Raw genomic sequence first — 17,152 nt, forward strand, 5'->3', positions numbered from 1 at the left:
TACAATAAATACAAAATTGAGCACTAACAATACATACAATAGAGACATATTAGACACATAAATGCGTCTATCACTAATCCAAGGTCAACCAACACACACGCCGCTACCACCTACCAAATTCCTATGAAAATTAACATGTCCACCAAAAATTCGGTTTTTCTTATGGAAAGCCATCAATTAAGGATTGCCAACCTTCTCTCTTTTACATCGAATCCATTTAACCAACTCACAAGTATGCCCAAAATGTAATAATCATTCGGAATCAGCAAGCCACCTGAGTAATATGTTCGGATTTAATCCCAAAATCCTTCTTATCCTTTACTGAGTAATATGTTCGGATTTTTTTTTTTTTTTTTTTTTTTGAAAATAACAATCCCAAAATCCTTCTTCTCCTTTACTGAGTAATATGTTCGGATTTAATCAAAAGGTCGAGATTCTGTATCCAAATGTTTTGATTAAACCAGTACTAGATGTGATTAGTTGAACGGTTGAAAAATTTAACTAATGCAGCATCTAACTACCATTATTCCTTGATCATCTTACTGCCGTTTAAATGTCTCCTCCATCAAAAACAGTTTTTTTTTCCTACTTGATCATCAAAGTTAGCAAATAATCATTGATTTGTTTTAGGATTAGGTTATAATAGCAAGTTGACGGTGATGATAAAATCTACGGAGACTATAGATTTGGAATCACGATTAATGACATTTCTTGAGGTGGTTATAGCGATGTTTCTTCTCTTAGTAATGAAAGTTCTTTTTGTCTCCTAATTCTACCTCATGCAATAAGCATTTTTAGTGGGTTTAATTAAGCGGGATAATTTCTCAAATATCCAAATGTTGAACCATTTGGGTGGTCATCCTATAGTTCATGGTACAAGTACATATATACACTCACTCGGTCTACATATACACGGCCAGTTAATTTGAATCATTATATTCTGCTGCCGGTGTTTCTTCGCCCCAAAAATTTTTCTTAGTCATTTAGGGTGATTGTCCATTTGCTTTACGGACGATTTCTTCAAATCTTTATGCATGAATCGTGGCTTTGTATTTTTCGATTTAAAAACATCAATCAATTGACACGGTATCGCATTTAATCTATTTTAAATATGAGAGATTTAGGACATCCGGGTTCACAGTGAGGGAGCCAGACTTTTATTCAAGTGGAGATAAATTCATATAGTAAAACTTTGGGCATAACATCGGTTTTGTATCATTTTCTAAGTGAAAATCAAGTTTAAATTAAATTAGAGATAGTAATTATTTGTATTTGATGCATATTTAATTATTAAGTTTGCAATTTTGCTCGTATCAAGTAGAATTTTGATTTTATCATACGTATTTGCACCACAAAACGTGTAAATTACAAGGGATAAGATGGACCCTTCAGTACACTTTAAAGTTGTGAAAGGTCGGTCGTATAGTTTATTACATTGCAGAAGAATTGGTAGGTGGTAGTCAATTTATTATGCAAGATATCGTCCAATACAGTCCATAAAGAGGAATAAAATTGACGGAACAAGACTGCATTGAGACACAAGCATGGCACTGTGCAACACGAGGAAAAACTGTGTGATTATTCTTTTTTTTTTCAATGTAATTGTGCCCTGGTGACACTACCTTCTTCAAACCGATAAAAAGGTACTGATTTTTTTTTATTTAAGACATACCAGAGACATTACTTAACGTGTCCTGGATATTGCCTATGTATCGAGCTGTGATTTCTACCGGTCGTTGTTTTGCTAATTCGTAAAAACTAAGTACAACCAAAGAACCACCTAACTTTATTAATTTTCGTGCCTCCATGGATCTTCAAAATTTATCAGATTGATGAACCTCCTCTGTATCTGAATAAAACCACGGTCACGCACTCTCTAATAGCTCGGCTAATAACAAGGAGCGTGCAGGCATATCGCATGTTCGTGGAATTGTAGGGGGGGTATACTTTTAGTGTCTCCAATTTGAAACTTATATTCCGTTCCTAAAATATTCACCAACAGTTGTTTTGTCACGGCCATTTTTGCAACGGATTTGTCAATGCAATCTACACCAGCAAAATCGTTGCCTTTGTGTGGTGAACCATGACCTGCTTCACGATCCCATATTCACTGGTCAGCCCATTCGACAGCGATCATCATTTTCTGGTGAAAAAAGTCCCTGCTTCACTGTTCATTTCCCTTATTGCTTCCAGAGGTTAGATTCAACAAACTTTGTGAGTGGGAATGCGGACCAGAACACTTGAGGTAAGGTCAGATTGCTAATATTAATGAGGGTAAAAAGCCTATGTGCCTGGGTCTGAACTCGCTGTCATATTATTCAAAATTTGTGGAAAGGAATAAGCCAGTGGAGAGGTGCATATCAACAGTTAATGCATCGTCAACTTTTGGACCATTTTTGCGTCTTTTCGAGGCTCATCTAATCTGTGGGTCACACACCACCATCTATGTTTCCCTCGGGAGCCGGGTCATATCATATGTGTCCTCCATTTATGTTTTTGATAGAAAACCTACGTAGTAAGAAAAATAGCATAGTTGGGTTTTTCATTGGATTTTTTTTTTCTTTTTTGTAATATGGGTAGAGTTCGGTTACTAGATAGTTTCAGAACTTTTTGCGAACCAACCGAACAGAGTAGCCAAAGTTCGGTTAAATCATAACTCAACATAGTGGGAAAAATAACACAGGTTCGATTACATTGTTTTTTTTTTTTGGGTAGAGGTCGGTTACTAACTAGTTTTAGAATTTTTTGCGAACCAACCAAACAGAGTGGGAAAAGTTCGGTTAAATCATAACTCAATATAGTGGGAAAACTAGCACAGTTCGGGTATATTGTTTTTTTTTTTTTTTGTATTATGGATAGAGTTCGGTTACTAAATAGTTTTAAAAAATTTTGCGATCCAACCGCACAGAGTGGGAAAAGTTCGGTTGAATGAGAACTCAACATAGTGGGAAAAATAGCACAGTTCGGTTACATTGGAATTTTATTTTCTTTTTGTAATATGGGTAGAGTTCGGTTACTAGATAGTTTTAGAAATTTTTGCAAACCAACCGAACTCGCAGTTTGGTAACCTAATTTTAAATCCTATTGAACCGCATTGTTCTTCGTGTTCTTCCTTTCAGGAAGTTCGGTTAAGAAATTAGGATTTTTGTGAATCGCGTCCTAACCGAACAAGAAGAGAAGAACATGAGAGAAGAATAGGGGAAGAAGAGAAGAACCCTATTTTGATGATAACTATTCAATTAAAAGTATAGGGGAAGAAGAGAAAAACATGAGAAAAGAATAATTTTCGACCAAACGAGGAACGTCAAGGAAAGAGAAAAGAAGAAGAGAATAATTATTTTTTTCAAAACTAAAAAATTTCGATTACTCTCCTATTTTTTATTTTTATTTTTATTTTGATAATAGATTCATTTAGATCAGATGTATATGATTAGATTTATATAGTTATTAGGTTAGTTTTAATTTAAATTAAAGCAAATGATAAATGTGTATTACCTAACTTTAGGACACCCCTTATAAATATAGGGAGGTTGGCCTGATAAGATCACGGTCCCAAAAAAAATCATGATCCATAAAAAATCATTCTTCTTTAACCAGAATGCAAAGTGTAAGTCACTTGGTCGCTTAGTATTACTTTATGTGAATCAGGACGTAGTTACTAGGACTTGCTGCAGTATAAATGGCGTCCCCACTACTCATGGATGAACATCCGGTAACAGAAAAGAAAATATTATGTTGGAAAAAATTTCGAACAAGAGATGGTTCATGGACTTTACTTATGTATCACATAGAGAAGTAATAATTACCTACTGATTGTGTATCATTGACAGATGTTTCGTGAAATCTTGAATAGATGACAAATCAATACAAGTTCATTAAAGATTGGATTTGTTTTCCCAGGAACTACTTATCGTGAACTAGTACAACTTCTTTAAAAATGACTATTTCATGGGCACTAGTACTACTATACGCTGATTAGCAAATTATCGGTATTAAATTGGATTTGCTAAAAAATGATTATTAATAAGGGGAAAGGATTTTATTAAATCCACCCCAAAATCAGCTTTCCCTCGGGTAATCGTGGCTTTCCGCCTGGCAATTATCTTTAACATTTGCAGACTTTTATTAGCCGCATACATGATACATCTTACTAATACAAAAAAAAAAGGTAATACATCTTACATATAAAAAAAAGAAAAAGTATTGATAATCCAACTGCTGCTGTGTTGAATCATAGAGTACTCTGATCTTCTAGCTTTTTTATATTCAACCAACATCGATTGTTACTCTTCTACTTGCTCTTAAATCTACATTACTTAGTGTTGTTGGTTAGAGGAACAAAGATTTGACAAACTACTCATCATCATCATCAAGGTTAGAGGAACAGCCGCCAAAAGCATCGATCATGTGCTTTGCCAGTGATCGGTCTTCTTCATTTTTTGTATGTCAGCGGGCGTTTAGTAGTTGCAGTACCACCTGAACTTCTCCCTCAACTTCAGAAAGATGTAGGTAATGCTAAAGGAAGAATTCTTGGAAAACATGGAAATTGGACTGATCATATATATACCAAATGAAGAGATCACAAAACTAATAAGAATCCAATTAGAAAAACGTCTCCAATGGGGTTTCAAACCCACCCTGATTCAATCTCCATCTCAGTTGCCGTTTGAAAACTGCATATCCAAATTGATGATCTTAATTTTAGAACACGAGTTAAGAAGAAATTAGGAAGAAACACAAATTAAGAGTACTGTAACATGACTGCACTAAGAAAGAGAGAGTAACACTTACAGTGCCCTAATTCAAGTAGCTAGTTGAGAAAGATGTTCTTCATGCGGGTTGATTCGTAACCCCATTTGAGACCTTTTTGTAATTGGTTTCTTATCAGATTTCTGATCTCTTCATCTGGTACACCAATTTTCATGTTCCCCAAGAGCTGTTCCTTTGGGATTACCTACATTTTACTCAACTTGCAATAACACAGTTTCTAGAGAGGAAGACAGGAAGAAGTGTTGGTAGTACCATAAGCACAACTGATATGGTTATTAAATAGAGAAGTTTGTAAGAAAAAGTAAGGAATAAGATAATGCAGTGACTAAATACAACCCTCAATTGAGTTAAATACACCCATCACTACAACAACACTCAAATTTATAGAGTCTAACTGTTTTAAGAACACCAAGAAAAAAGATTATATACTAATAACGCAAGACAATTTTGAGTCTCTCACACTCAATTGCGTTACAATGCAGTGACTCGCCTTTTTTTTTTGGTTTCAAGAGAATAACAATCACAAAATCCTCCAGATAAAATTATTTGGTCTCACTCTAAAACTGGAAAATACACGATATCTTCAGGTTATAAATGTCTAACCCAAGGTTAACCAACACACACGTCGCTACCACCTACCAAATTTCTATGGAAATTAACATGTCCACCAAAAATTCGGCTTTTTTTGTGGACAACCATCAATTAAGGATTGACAACCTTCTCTCTTTTACATCGAATCCATTTAACCAACTCACACGTATGCCCAAAATGTAATAATCATTCGGAATCAGCAAGCCACCTGAGTAATATGTTCGGATTTAATCCCAAAATCCTTCTTCTCCTTTACTGAGTAATATATTCGGATTTTTTTTTTTTGAGAATAACAATCCCAAAATCCTTCTTCTCCTTTACTGAGTAATATGTTCGGATTTAATCAAAAGGTCGAGATTCTCTAACCAAATGTTTTGGTTAAACCAGTACTAGATGCGATTAGTCGAACAAATGAAAAATTTAACTAATGCAGCATCTAACTACCATTATTTCTTGATCATCTTACTGCCGTTTAAATGTCTCCTCCATCAAAAACAGTTTTTTTTTCCTACTTGATCATCAAAGTTAGCAAATAATCATTGATTTGTTTTAGGATTAGGTTATAATAGCAAGTTGACGGTGATGATAAAATCTACGGAGACTATCGATTTGGAATCACAATTAATGACATTTCTTGAGGTGGTTATAGCGATGTTTCATCTCTTAGTAATGAAAGTTCTTTTTGTCTCCAAATTCTACCTCATGCAATAAGCATTTTTAGTGGGTTTAATTAAGCGGGATAATTTCTCAAATATCCAAATGTTGAACCATTATCATCAAAGGCTGATTTTGAATGGGTGAATGATCATTTGAATTATAAGATTATTAACCTAAAGACTTAAAGGCCTAGTTAAATAAAGCCCCCATGATGAACGGTGGCCTCGCTTCTTATTGATCGAAATAGGTCTTTTTTTGAGTTTTTTGTGAAACGAGAGTTTTGGCGACGACATTTGGCCACATATAATTGGTTTTAAAAGAATAGGAAATCCGGATTGTACCTCAGCTGGTTTCATGCGCTCCACAGTGATTTCTTGCGCTCCAGGAAGTCCCAGATTTGAGTCCCAGATGACGCAATATTACGAGTCCATTTTTGTGCAGACTCCTGAGTGTACACGTAACAAAAGAATTCTATTGGCTAGATTAAAACGAACCCGTATCCATTTAATATTATTATTATTATTATGTTTTATTTAATTTAATTTATTAATTTTAACTTTAAAAAGGTAATAAAATGTTATTATTACTTAAAATATAGAATTTTTATAATAACTAAAATGATCCTTCTTCCTCGACCATCCTTAAAAAAAAAACAGTGATTCTTCCTTGGTGTGAAGATCATCAATATGCAACAAAATTTTATGTTTCTTTCGATCCTTGGACAATCTAGAACAAGTAAATATTTTTTTCCAGTCGAATACTTTTGAACTATACATAGACATCTTAATTTCGTTCCAACTCCAACAAAATCAACAACTGCATGAGTTCCTTAATTTGTATGGATTCAGATTCACCAATAACTATGATATTGATGATGTGTCTGTCGCCAATAACATATCATTATCTTTGCTGTACCATTTTCCCTTACAAGCGACTAAAAACTACTAGTGATTGATCATTAATATATGCTTAGATCCGTCCTTGATGATTTCTGTAATAATTCCTAGTATCGTTATTGATTGTCGGAGACAACTTAGAACAGAACACAAATGAAACATTGGGTTAGGAATTAAGTACCATCGTGTGCATCGGAAGAATTACAGGAATGTTCGTTGACGCCAGATCATGATATTCTCATCAACTCATCCAACAACACTCGCTATGTAAAGTTTCAGCACTCATTATGTAAAGTTTCAGTAAAATGGATATGTATCTAAATCAATCGAATTTATGAATACTACCCATTTTAAAAACGCTATATTCTAGGTAACCATTTGTAGGATATATCCTTCTTACCTTTTAAAAAATCATATCGAATTAAAACAAAAATAAAATAATTATTACATAGATAAGTGTGTTTGTTTTGAACCAACCAACGAGATTCTTTTGTTACATGCACACTCTTTAAAGGAGGAATGTATACAAAATTGGACTCCAATATTACAAAGTTTGACATGGATTGCAGAGTTAACTTTCCCCCTTGCGACAACCATAGTCTCACTATCCGCTTCGGCTCCCTCGATTTAGTTCCTCTTGAGGCTCGACGGTACGCTAGTACGACAACCTGTTCAACTAATGTAGTAGTACGCTGTTAGCTTGTTCGATTTCCAATTAGTTAAATATGTAATAAATGAATAAATAACTTTTTTTTTTAAAAACAATATCCAGATAAAAAAAAGGAGTAGTAATTTAGCTAGTTTTACACATCTTATTTTCGATATGATGATTTATTTTTATAGTAATACATATATTAACTAAAATACTTGGAAAGTATTTAAAATAAGTGTGCTAGCACAACACAACACGACACATTACACTTACTTTTCTGGCATATTACAACATGCTATTTAATACGACACAACACATCACCTCTGAATGTCTGGCACAGCCAGGCCATCATACAATATGCTAAGCACGAGACTTCGTGGGCTGGGATGTGCCGGGCCGGCAAGTTATACACCTCTAGGTTAGATGTATAAAACGTGCAGACACAGCCCAACACATCCCATTAAGAGGCGAACCCGCCGTGCTACATGTGGTGTTCCGCCGTGCCAGAAATTAAGGCATGTTGTGTTGTCCCATGCTTGAGCGTCCTATGCCATAATGTGTTGTGCCTAGCACATTATTTTATATTTTTGAAAAGAAATATTTTCAACATATTTAGATTTTGTATGTGTTTTTATAATTCGACATCACGAAGATAAAATGTCAAAAAACGGTCGCAATAAAATTTTTTTGAGAAATATACAAAAAAAATTGTTGTATTGTACCGTATTACATGTTATGACTTGTTTTGTTAACGTGTTGTGCCGTGTTGTGCCAAATGTTTATTCGTGCCACGTATTGTTGTGCCATTGTACTGATTATTCTGACCCAGCACAACACATCAAACTAACATGTTGTGTTGTGTTAACTCACATGTTAAGTTGGGTTGTGCCCGTGCTGGCACGACCTAGTTTACAACTGTAATCTAGGTTCTACCATACTTGTATTTTTCCTTTTTCTTTTATGTTTCTTCTCTTGATCGTATTGGAATAATTGGTAACCTTGACTTGTTACTAATGAAAAGGCTCTTTCTTTATCATCAAAAATATAAAACAATTGTAGATTTTAATGCTGTATTAAATGTGGACAAGCATTTAATACAAGTGTCTGTTTCTATTCTAATGGCCGAACCATATTATGCGAAGGAAAACTTATCGAATCTATTCCAACGGCTTCATCTTTCAGTAAATTTAACTTATCTACTTTTTGCTTGCTCTATTTTATTGTCTAAATCCGTGAACTTATGAAATTTCCTCCGCTTTTCCTTGTTCGCAACTCTCTTTTTTTCTTCTTGTCATTTCCAGTGGAATAATTGAATCAAACCCACACCGACAGTTTCATTTTTCAGCAATGGCTGTGACACACAAAATTCCTCCGATTGTTTGTCGACCACACTCCAATAGTAAGGTCATGTGAAACAGTCAAATGATTGAGCCAAAGCAGATTAATTCTCTCTTATGCTCAATAGACCTCACTAACAATGAAAAAGCTGATGGTTTGGCCAGAGAGAAGATAAAAAGCTTTTACCATAGCAGGAAATATGACTGGCCTTTCTCTAAGGAATTGGGTACCAGATACTATATTAATGCACATACAATGTGTGTGTATGTTTGATGCTCACGGGATGCTCGTGGGAAGTTTGCTATTATCTTCAGAAGTAACACATACAGGTACAGTACAATAAAAGATTAATGATTTAAAAGGAAAGCCCACGCTTTTTCTGTTGCCGTGGCAAAAATTTTGTGTCTATAAAATATACTCCAGAAACATCTCTTACTCATCATCAACAGCAACAACTAAACTTTTAGTTCAGAGAGAATAAGAGAGTCCCAGAGAGAAAAATGGAAGTAGTTAGCCAGATTGATCAAGAAAATCAAGCAATAATCTGGAAACAAATTTATGGTTTTTCGGAATCATTACTTCTCAAATGTGCAGTTCAATGTGAGATTGCTGAAACTATTCATAACCATGGAACACCGATGTCTATATTGGAATTAGCTTCTAAGCTTCCAATTGATCAACCGGTTAATATCGAGCGTTTGTACCGTGTGATGCGTTACTTAGTTCACCAGAAACTTTTCAACAAGGAAGTTATCACCACGCTTAATGGTGGAACCGTTCAAGTAACAGAGAAATACTGGTTAGCTCCACCAGCGAAATACCTAATAAGAGGGTCTCAACAATCAATGGTTCCTTCAGTTTTAGGAATAATTGATGAAGATATGTTTGCTCCGTGGCATATTCTAAAAGACAGTTTAACTGGTGAATGTAACATTTTTGAGAAAGCGTTAGGAAAGAGCATTTCTGTTTATATGAGCGAAAATCCTGAAATGAATCAAATTTCCAACGGAGCAATGGCTTTTGATAGTGGATTAGTTATTTCGCATTTGGTTAATGAATGCAAAAATATTTTCGGTGATGAAATTAAAACACTCGTTGATGTTGGTGGTGGTACTAGTACTGCAGTCGCAGCAATTTCCAAAGCGTTCCCCAATATTAAGTGCACGCTCTTTGATCTTCCTCATGTTATAGCTGATTCACATGAAATTCAAACTATTAAAAAAGTTTCAGGAGACATGTTCAAGTCAATTCCTAGTGCTGATGCCATATTCATGAAGGTAATTATTTTTGCTTTTAGTATTTCTTTATAATTTAATTCAGTCAATTCCTAGTGCGAGGTTCTTTTCCTTGCCAATAGGGCTAGTCTCTAGCTGGGTTGGTCTCTGTATGTGTGGCTCATATGATTTTAACTTCTTACTCATGTAAAACATTTCAGAATATCCTTCACGATTGGAACGATGATGAATGTATTCACATTCTAAAGCGTTGCAAAGATGTAGTGTCATCGGGAGGGAAACTTATTATTGTTGAAATGGTGTTGGACGTGGATTCTGTTCATCCATATTCAAAACTTAGACTCACATCTGATATAGATATGATGGTTAACAATGGAGGTAAAGAGAGAACCGAAGTGGAATGGAAGAAACTTTTTGATGCAGCAGGTTTTGCTAGTTGCAAATTTACTCAAATGTCAGCAGGTTTTGCAGCTCAATCTATAATTGAGGTCTATTGATGATGATATATGTTGAGGAATCGCGTTTAGCCTATTTGGAGGCCGAGAGTTTGTTAGCTTTAGAGACTAACAAAGGCGTTCCTATTATTGGAAACTTTGTATCTTCAAGTAATTTCATGTCTTTAAAAAAAAATCAGATTTACTGTGTTTGGCAAGTTTATAATTTTCCAGTAATAAAGTTTGTAAGGGTGAAACTTTTTATGTATAAGTAGGGCTTCTGTAATGATTTGACCAATAATAATATCGTGATCAAATTCGTGTTTCTAATAATTTACTCTCCCTCATCTCCTCTAGAAAGAAGACAACAAAATCCTAGTATGTCCTTTATCCTTCGTCGTCTTGTTCAAATCAGGTCCACTTAATCTGAGCAAGGTTTTAGTTTTTGTGTTTTAATTATAACTAATTTGTTTTTGTTTTTTCTAAATAAATAAATACAAAACTAACATTGTTTTATATTTTTTTTAAATATTTTTATTAAATAAAAAATATTTTTATTTTTAAATATTTTTATTACATTAACTAGTTGGAAACCTAACAAGCTAAACTCCAACAACGTACTACTACATTAATTGAACAGGTTGATGTGCTAGTTTACCAGCGAGTTTCATGAGTAACCTAGCTAAAGGAGCCGAAACGGATGGGAGATAAGATTTTGTCACAAGGGGGTCAAGTTAACTCTAACTTCCATGTTAATTTCTGTAATATTACGCCATTCGGAACTCGAACCTGGGACCTCATGGAACGCATGAAACTTTGGAAAACAGGGATGACCAGCCAGACATGAACCTTCTATATAAATTAATATTTGTTTTATAATATAAATTAATATTTATTTTAAAATATTTGAAGGACTATCTGCACCAGCATCCTAGCCATCAATAATGCAACAAAGATTTTGAGTTGATAAAGATCCGATTAGCCGAGAAACTTTACAAAAAAAAAAACATATAAATACAGATTTGTATAGATTGTAGAATATTAGGAACAAGATACCTAAAGACCAATTTCAAATGTAACATATTTCAAGCACCTATATTAATAGGAGGAAGGCACACTTTTATTAATAATTATCTTCAACCGCATGTCCTAATGAATGGGCAGTAGAAAAAAAAGGATCTAAGAGCACCCGCAGTGGTGCAGTGGTGCGATCAAAACCGAAGATCAAATATAAAAAAAAGACTAAATTTTGGATTTAGTCGGTGTTGCTACGTTACGGTAGTGGACTATATTTGATCGAGCAGAATATTACGTTCGTTTGCTAAGGAATGTTCGTCCGTTATGGAGTGTGGACTTTATGCCCACCGGTTATGGGGCGGAATTGTAATCAACGCCCCACCATGGAACGAAGATAATATGTATGTCTGATGGCGCGTTATTAATACGTGCGCCCGTGGTCGGGCGTACATTATATGTCCGCTCACCTTTCAAACTTTCAATTGAAGGTATTTACTGTGATTTGTGATATTTTTATTGTTGTAAACTTGTAATTTTATTCAACACCTCACAATTTTGTCTGATCTAAAAATTGCCTCAACTACTTTTTTTTAGTGAGTTGGAGATTTTTTAATTATCTGAAACACTATAATCGCGATAATTGGTTGAATCATCTAGAACATATTTTGATATTGGCTGAAATGAACTGTTTATTAGTACTTACATTGATATCATCTAACTCACATATGCAATTCAATTTCCATGTCAACATATTTTGCTATTCAATTTCCATGTCAACATATTTTGAAATTGGGGCAAACCTATTATCACCGTATGCAAGGAGGCGTGAACTATACTAACGCATTAATGGGGCGAATTTATATTGTTCGTCTAACTGGGACGAACCTAATAACAACGCCTGTCATGAGGCTTAAATTTTATTTACGCCTAATTATAATCGGGCGTACATTTTACCAACGCTCCATTGCAATGTATTTTAGAACTTCGCCTCACCATGGAATGGGGAATATACAACCGCTTCATATGAAATGTACTTTATAACTTCTCCTATTAGCAAACGTACGTTATACGTTCGCTCGACTATATATGGTTTTGGTCTGGTCCCAGACCAAATATAGTCTGGGATTTAGTTTTAATCCAGCTTTTACTCTTTAGACGTCCCACTGTGTCACGTTTCTGGACCATATTTATGGGTTTGATCGTCCATTATGATTGCTCTAGGCACCTATAAAAAAAAAAGCTAGTTTATTTATTTGACTCCCCTGTGACTTCATAGTTCTTAATGTTAGCTTTGGGAAAGGTGGACAATTCATTATCTGAGTGGGATACTATGATTATTTTTTTTATTTTTAGGGTAACCAGCATTTTATTTATTTAATTTTTTTAAGCACTGGTTACAATTCTGAGAAACATAACTAATATTATGACAAGAATTACAATTTGATGTAGAAAGTTTGGGTAAGTGTGTTCCCGAATAGTTGTTGTTGTCGGTGTTGTAAGGTGTATTTGGTCTTCAACTGCTTTGTTGGCCAACTAGTGGGATACTATGTACATGTATAGCTGTACTATTTTATAAAAAGGTATACTTACTATGATGTACATGTATAGCTGTGCTATTTTATAAAAAGGTATACTAACCCAATTACCAAATCAGCTTGCACAAATTAGGCGAAGAAAAAACATAGTGGTTCCCTCGATCACTCCTTAGTTTTGGGCAGGTGACAACCACTAAGTTGTCTTACTCTGATAACTTCTACTAACCCAAATAAACCAGACGTTCGAGAATGGCTTAGCAGTAATAACCAAGATAAAATAATTTAGCTAAAATATATGAAACTTGTTTCGAGGCATACTCTTTTTTTTTTTTTGAGACATCCCTAATGGTTCCAAAATAGGGTCATTATGTAAAAAACATAATTACCCCTTATCCACCATTTTTTTTTATAATGGTAAAACTATCCTTAATTAAAGTTAATGATTTTGATTAGATTTATTGATGTTAATGATTGATTAAAGTTAAATTGTTAGTGTTATACTAGTACACAAATCAGATCTTTGTGATAGAGTTGGGTTTTTGAGAGGGAGAAGAAGTGGAAAAAAAAACCCAGGTTTTTCAGATTATTAAACTTCAAGACTGATGATTCAAATGACGAAGGAGAATCTTCATCACGTAAACAGAATATAATACATAAGTATGTTTAATGTCTTTTTTATAGGTTGAATTCCTAAATAAACTGATTTTTCACATGCAAATTCGGCGAACCTGTGAGAGTTCGTCTTATAACCGATATGATAGATGAACATTTCGGCTCATTCGATAAATAATACTTGTCGGCCGAACTTCTATCTTGATAGAAAAAACACAAGTCAAAGGTTCGACATATAAACTAAATAACGAATCAATTGTACCATTTTTAAATAACATGTTCGTCTTATAAACTAAATAATCAGCCGAACCTTACACAAATACAATACACCGTGGGAAGTTAGTCATAAGGTTCGGCTGATAAATCAAATTTTCGAATCATCCGAACCTGGAAAAATTACTTCTTTTACCTTTTATATGGTTCGACTCTATTTTCATATTATCTAATCAGCTCAACTTACATTCCGCTAAAAAAATATTAAACTAGGTTCAACTGATAATTGAGATAAACATATGAGCCGAACTGTTCGTAAGCACCTTCAGGGGTGATGAACATAGTGAAGTTTGGCTTCTCATGTGTCTCAATTATAAGTCGAACTTCACTTTGTGATCATAAAAAACTAGGTTTTTTTTTATGATTAAACTTATTCCATCAATAAAAAAGAACGAAATAAGAAACGAGTTTATAGAAAATATCTTCTAATACTCATTTCAAAATTCGTTTTTTCACCCGGTTGAATTTCAGTTTCAACACCTTAAGTTCTTCTTGTTCTTCAATTGATGGATTAAAATAAAAATTTAAAAGCGCAACTAGTACTTGTTTTTTTATAGGAGTCATTTTATATCCATGTTTAGTATGGACGATCAAATTTTCATGAATCGATGATCCATCGTGACAATTAATAAAGTGTTGATTTTGATTTTTTGATTTTAAAGTTAGAGAAAAAGAGATTATGTTTTAGTTTAAAAGTGATTTTGATTTTTGATTTTAGGTTTTTAAGGGTAAGTGCACTTTAGTATTTTAAATCGTATTAGGATATACATGTAATTGCTCTACCCTTTAGACACCCCTTATAAACCCACCCTAGATGAGATAATGAATAAGTATGCCTCAAATAAATGAGTACGCCTCAAAACAGGTTTCAAATATATACCAAGAACTCCAGAGTGCAATTGGTCCTGATTAACAGAAATCCAGATTAAAGCCCAATAAAAATACTACCTCCGTTTTAGAAAAAGAGATACTATCTCTTTTTCATTTTAGCTTAAAAATAAGCCGAATTGGAAAAATAATAGTATCTTTTTTTTTAAATCGGAAGGATTATAGATGAAGTTAAACGAAAAGAGACAAAGAGATGAATAAATAGAGGATAAAAGATGAGTTAAGGACAAAAAAAATTATTTGATTTTAGGCTTTTCTGAGAAATTATAGGACATTCTCGGGGAGAAATACTGTAATATCCTATTGGTCGGGTATCCCTCTAGTGATATCTAGTTTGTGGAAAATTTATGTGAACATGAGGTGATTTTTTATTGGTCTAAATATTTTCAAAGTGGAGCCAGAAAGCTATGAGAATTGAGAGAAAATTTTAACTAGAGGAAAAATTTGTGAAATTATGTTATATATATAATATATTAGAAATGTTATACTCCTATATTGTATGCTCCCTATCATACATGGAAAGCCAATCTGTGCAACAAGACAATAAGAAGAAAAAACACTAATCAAAATAATCACGTGATATTCTCTCTCTAACTTTTCCTTTTTATCATCTTCTTCGCTATGTTACAGTGTTTTCATCTTATTGTAGTTGCATCTTTTCTGATGTCTACACCCATGATGATTTGAACCATCAAAACATACATCAACGCACATCAAAGAAGATAAAATGCAGGAAAGTAAAGGGAGACAAATCATTTTACGTGGTTCGGTCAATTGTGACCAACATCCACGGGTTTCACTATGATGTGAGGTGTTTACAAGTTTCTCCATTGGAGAGGCTCTCATGGAGCTTTAAGGAAGACGTAAAAGACCTATGGAGGCCATCATAGAGAGAGATATAGCCTTAGCTAGAGACCACCCAAAGGATCCCCCTAACCCTATTTTTATTTCTCTTATATAGGGTAGGTGGTTACATTTACAAATATGCCCATAGGGCTGACTAGATAGGATAAGACTAAGTAGTTCGGTATATATAGTGTATTTGGGTGTATCGTAGTAAGATACTCCGGCTCTTAATCTTGCGCCACGTAGTGAGCTCATCTTTTGCACTCACATTTCGCTGATTTGGTTGAGGGTTGTTGGAACTATAATCATTAAGCAAATCAGTATCCGGTGCGGCTTCGAAGGAAAGGGGAGTGGTTGCGCGAGATTTCCGGGCATGCTTGGTATTGATTTGGATTCACTTATGTGGTTGGAGTAGTCCGATTTTGGCTATTGCGATGTTTGAGATTCACGATCTGTGGTCTGTGCTACACGATGTAGATGTGCGAGTTGCAACTCTGAGTAATTGCGATCGCTCTGAATTCTTGGTTATCGTTTTTTTGCTGGTGTTGGTTCGTCACTTCAGTTGGTGGTTTATGCTCCAACTATGTCTAGGTTGGTTGGCATCAGTTTCTGACGACTTGTCGTAGTTGTGTCTCTCTGGACCATCATAGCCTGTTAGATTTCTTCACAATTGGTTGATTTCCTTTGCATCTGTACCTTGCTCCTTGCTCAGAGAGATGAGGATTTTTCCTTATGGGTATGTCAGTTTCAACATATATGAAATCAAATGAAATCAAATGAAATAAATTGAGATAACTTGAGGATAGATAAGCTTTGAATCCTGTAGCTCTTTACTGAGTGTAAAAAGTGGTATGTGTATAATTCATCGTTGTGGGGTCTACCAAATGACTTCAAATTGTAGTCCGAGGTCTTGCCCCGAGGACTTACTGAATGCCTCAAATCGTGCTGCTTCCCGATTTATTAGATGCTATCGGATGGTGGTCCGAGGTCTTATTGTGTGCTCCGAGATTTATCGGATGCATGTATCTGTGGGGACTCAAAATGTCTTCGGATGGTAGTCCTTGCCCCGAGGACTTACTGTTTTCCACAAATCGCATGGCGATGAGATTTTATTTTATTCCTCCGGACAGTGGTCCGAGGTCTTACTTTTTTCTCCAGTTGGAGACTTGTTTTTGTGGGGACTCGAAATGTCTTCAGATCTTAATCCAAAGTATTGCCCCGAGGACTTACAGATTGCCTCAATCATGTGGACGTAAGATTTTGTTGAATTCCTTCGGACAGGAGTCTGATTTCTTACTTTGTGCTCCAGTTGGAGACCTGTTTCTGAGGGGACTCGAAATGTCTTCGGATCGTAATCCGAAGTCTTTCCTCGACGACTTACAGATTTCCTCAATCGGTGATCCGTGGA

At 34.7% G+C, this 17,152-nt stretch overlaps 1 protein-coding gene and 1 long non-coding RNA gene across 2 annotated transcripts; one reads left to right on the top strand and one right to left on the bottom strand.

Moving 5' to 3' along the window:
- Positions 1–3,979: 3,979 nt before the first annotated feature.
- On the bottom strand, positions 3,980–5,138 carry LOC113300467. The gene is made up of 2 exons (XR_003335809.1): positions 4,792–5,138; positions 3,980–4,673 (listed from the first exon to the last, which is right to left on the bottom strand). It is a non-coding gene; the product is annotated as an uncharacterized LOC113300467 (long non-coding RNA).
- Positions 5,139–9,314: 4,176 nt separating this feature from the next.
- Positions 9,315–10,907, top strand: LOC113294281 (norreticuline-7-O-methyltransferase-like). The gene is made up of 2 exons (XM_026542677.1): positions 9,315–10,181; positions 10,340–10,907. The coding sequence occupies exons 1-2, from the start codon at positions 9,405–9,407 to the stop codon at positions 10,634–10,636; spliced, it is 1,074 nt and encodes a 357-aa protein (XP_026398462.1). The 5' UTR covers positions 9,315–9,404; the 3' UTR covers positions 10,637–10,907.
- Positions 10,908–17,152: the final 6,245 nt, after the last annotated feature.

This window comes from Papaver somniferum, chromosome 7 (genome assembly GCF_003573695.1).
Source record: "Papaver somniferum cultivar HN1 chromosome 7, ASM357369v1, whole genome shotgun sequence".
Classification (NCBI taxonomy): domain Eukaryota; kingdom Viridiplantae; phylum Streptophyta; class Magnoliopsida; order Ranunculales; family Papaveraceae; genus Papaver; species Papaver somniferum.

Bases quoted from the DNA above. Each gene is read 5' to 3' on its own strand.
- LOC113294281 (XM_026542677.1), top strand. From the start codon at position 9,405: ATGGAAGTAGTTAGCCAGATTGATCAAGAAAATCAAGCAATAATCTGG. The intron at 10,182-10,339 runs GTAATTATTTTT...AAAACATTTCAG, and splicing joins CTGATGCCATATTCATGAAG to AATATCCTTCACGATTGGAA.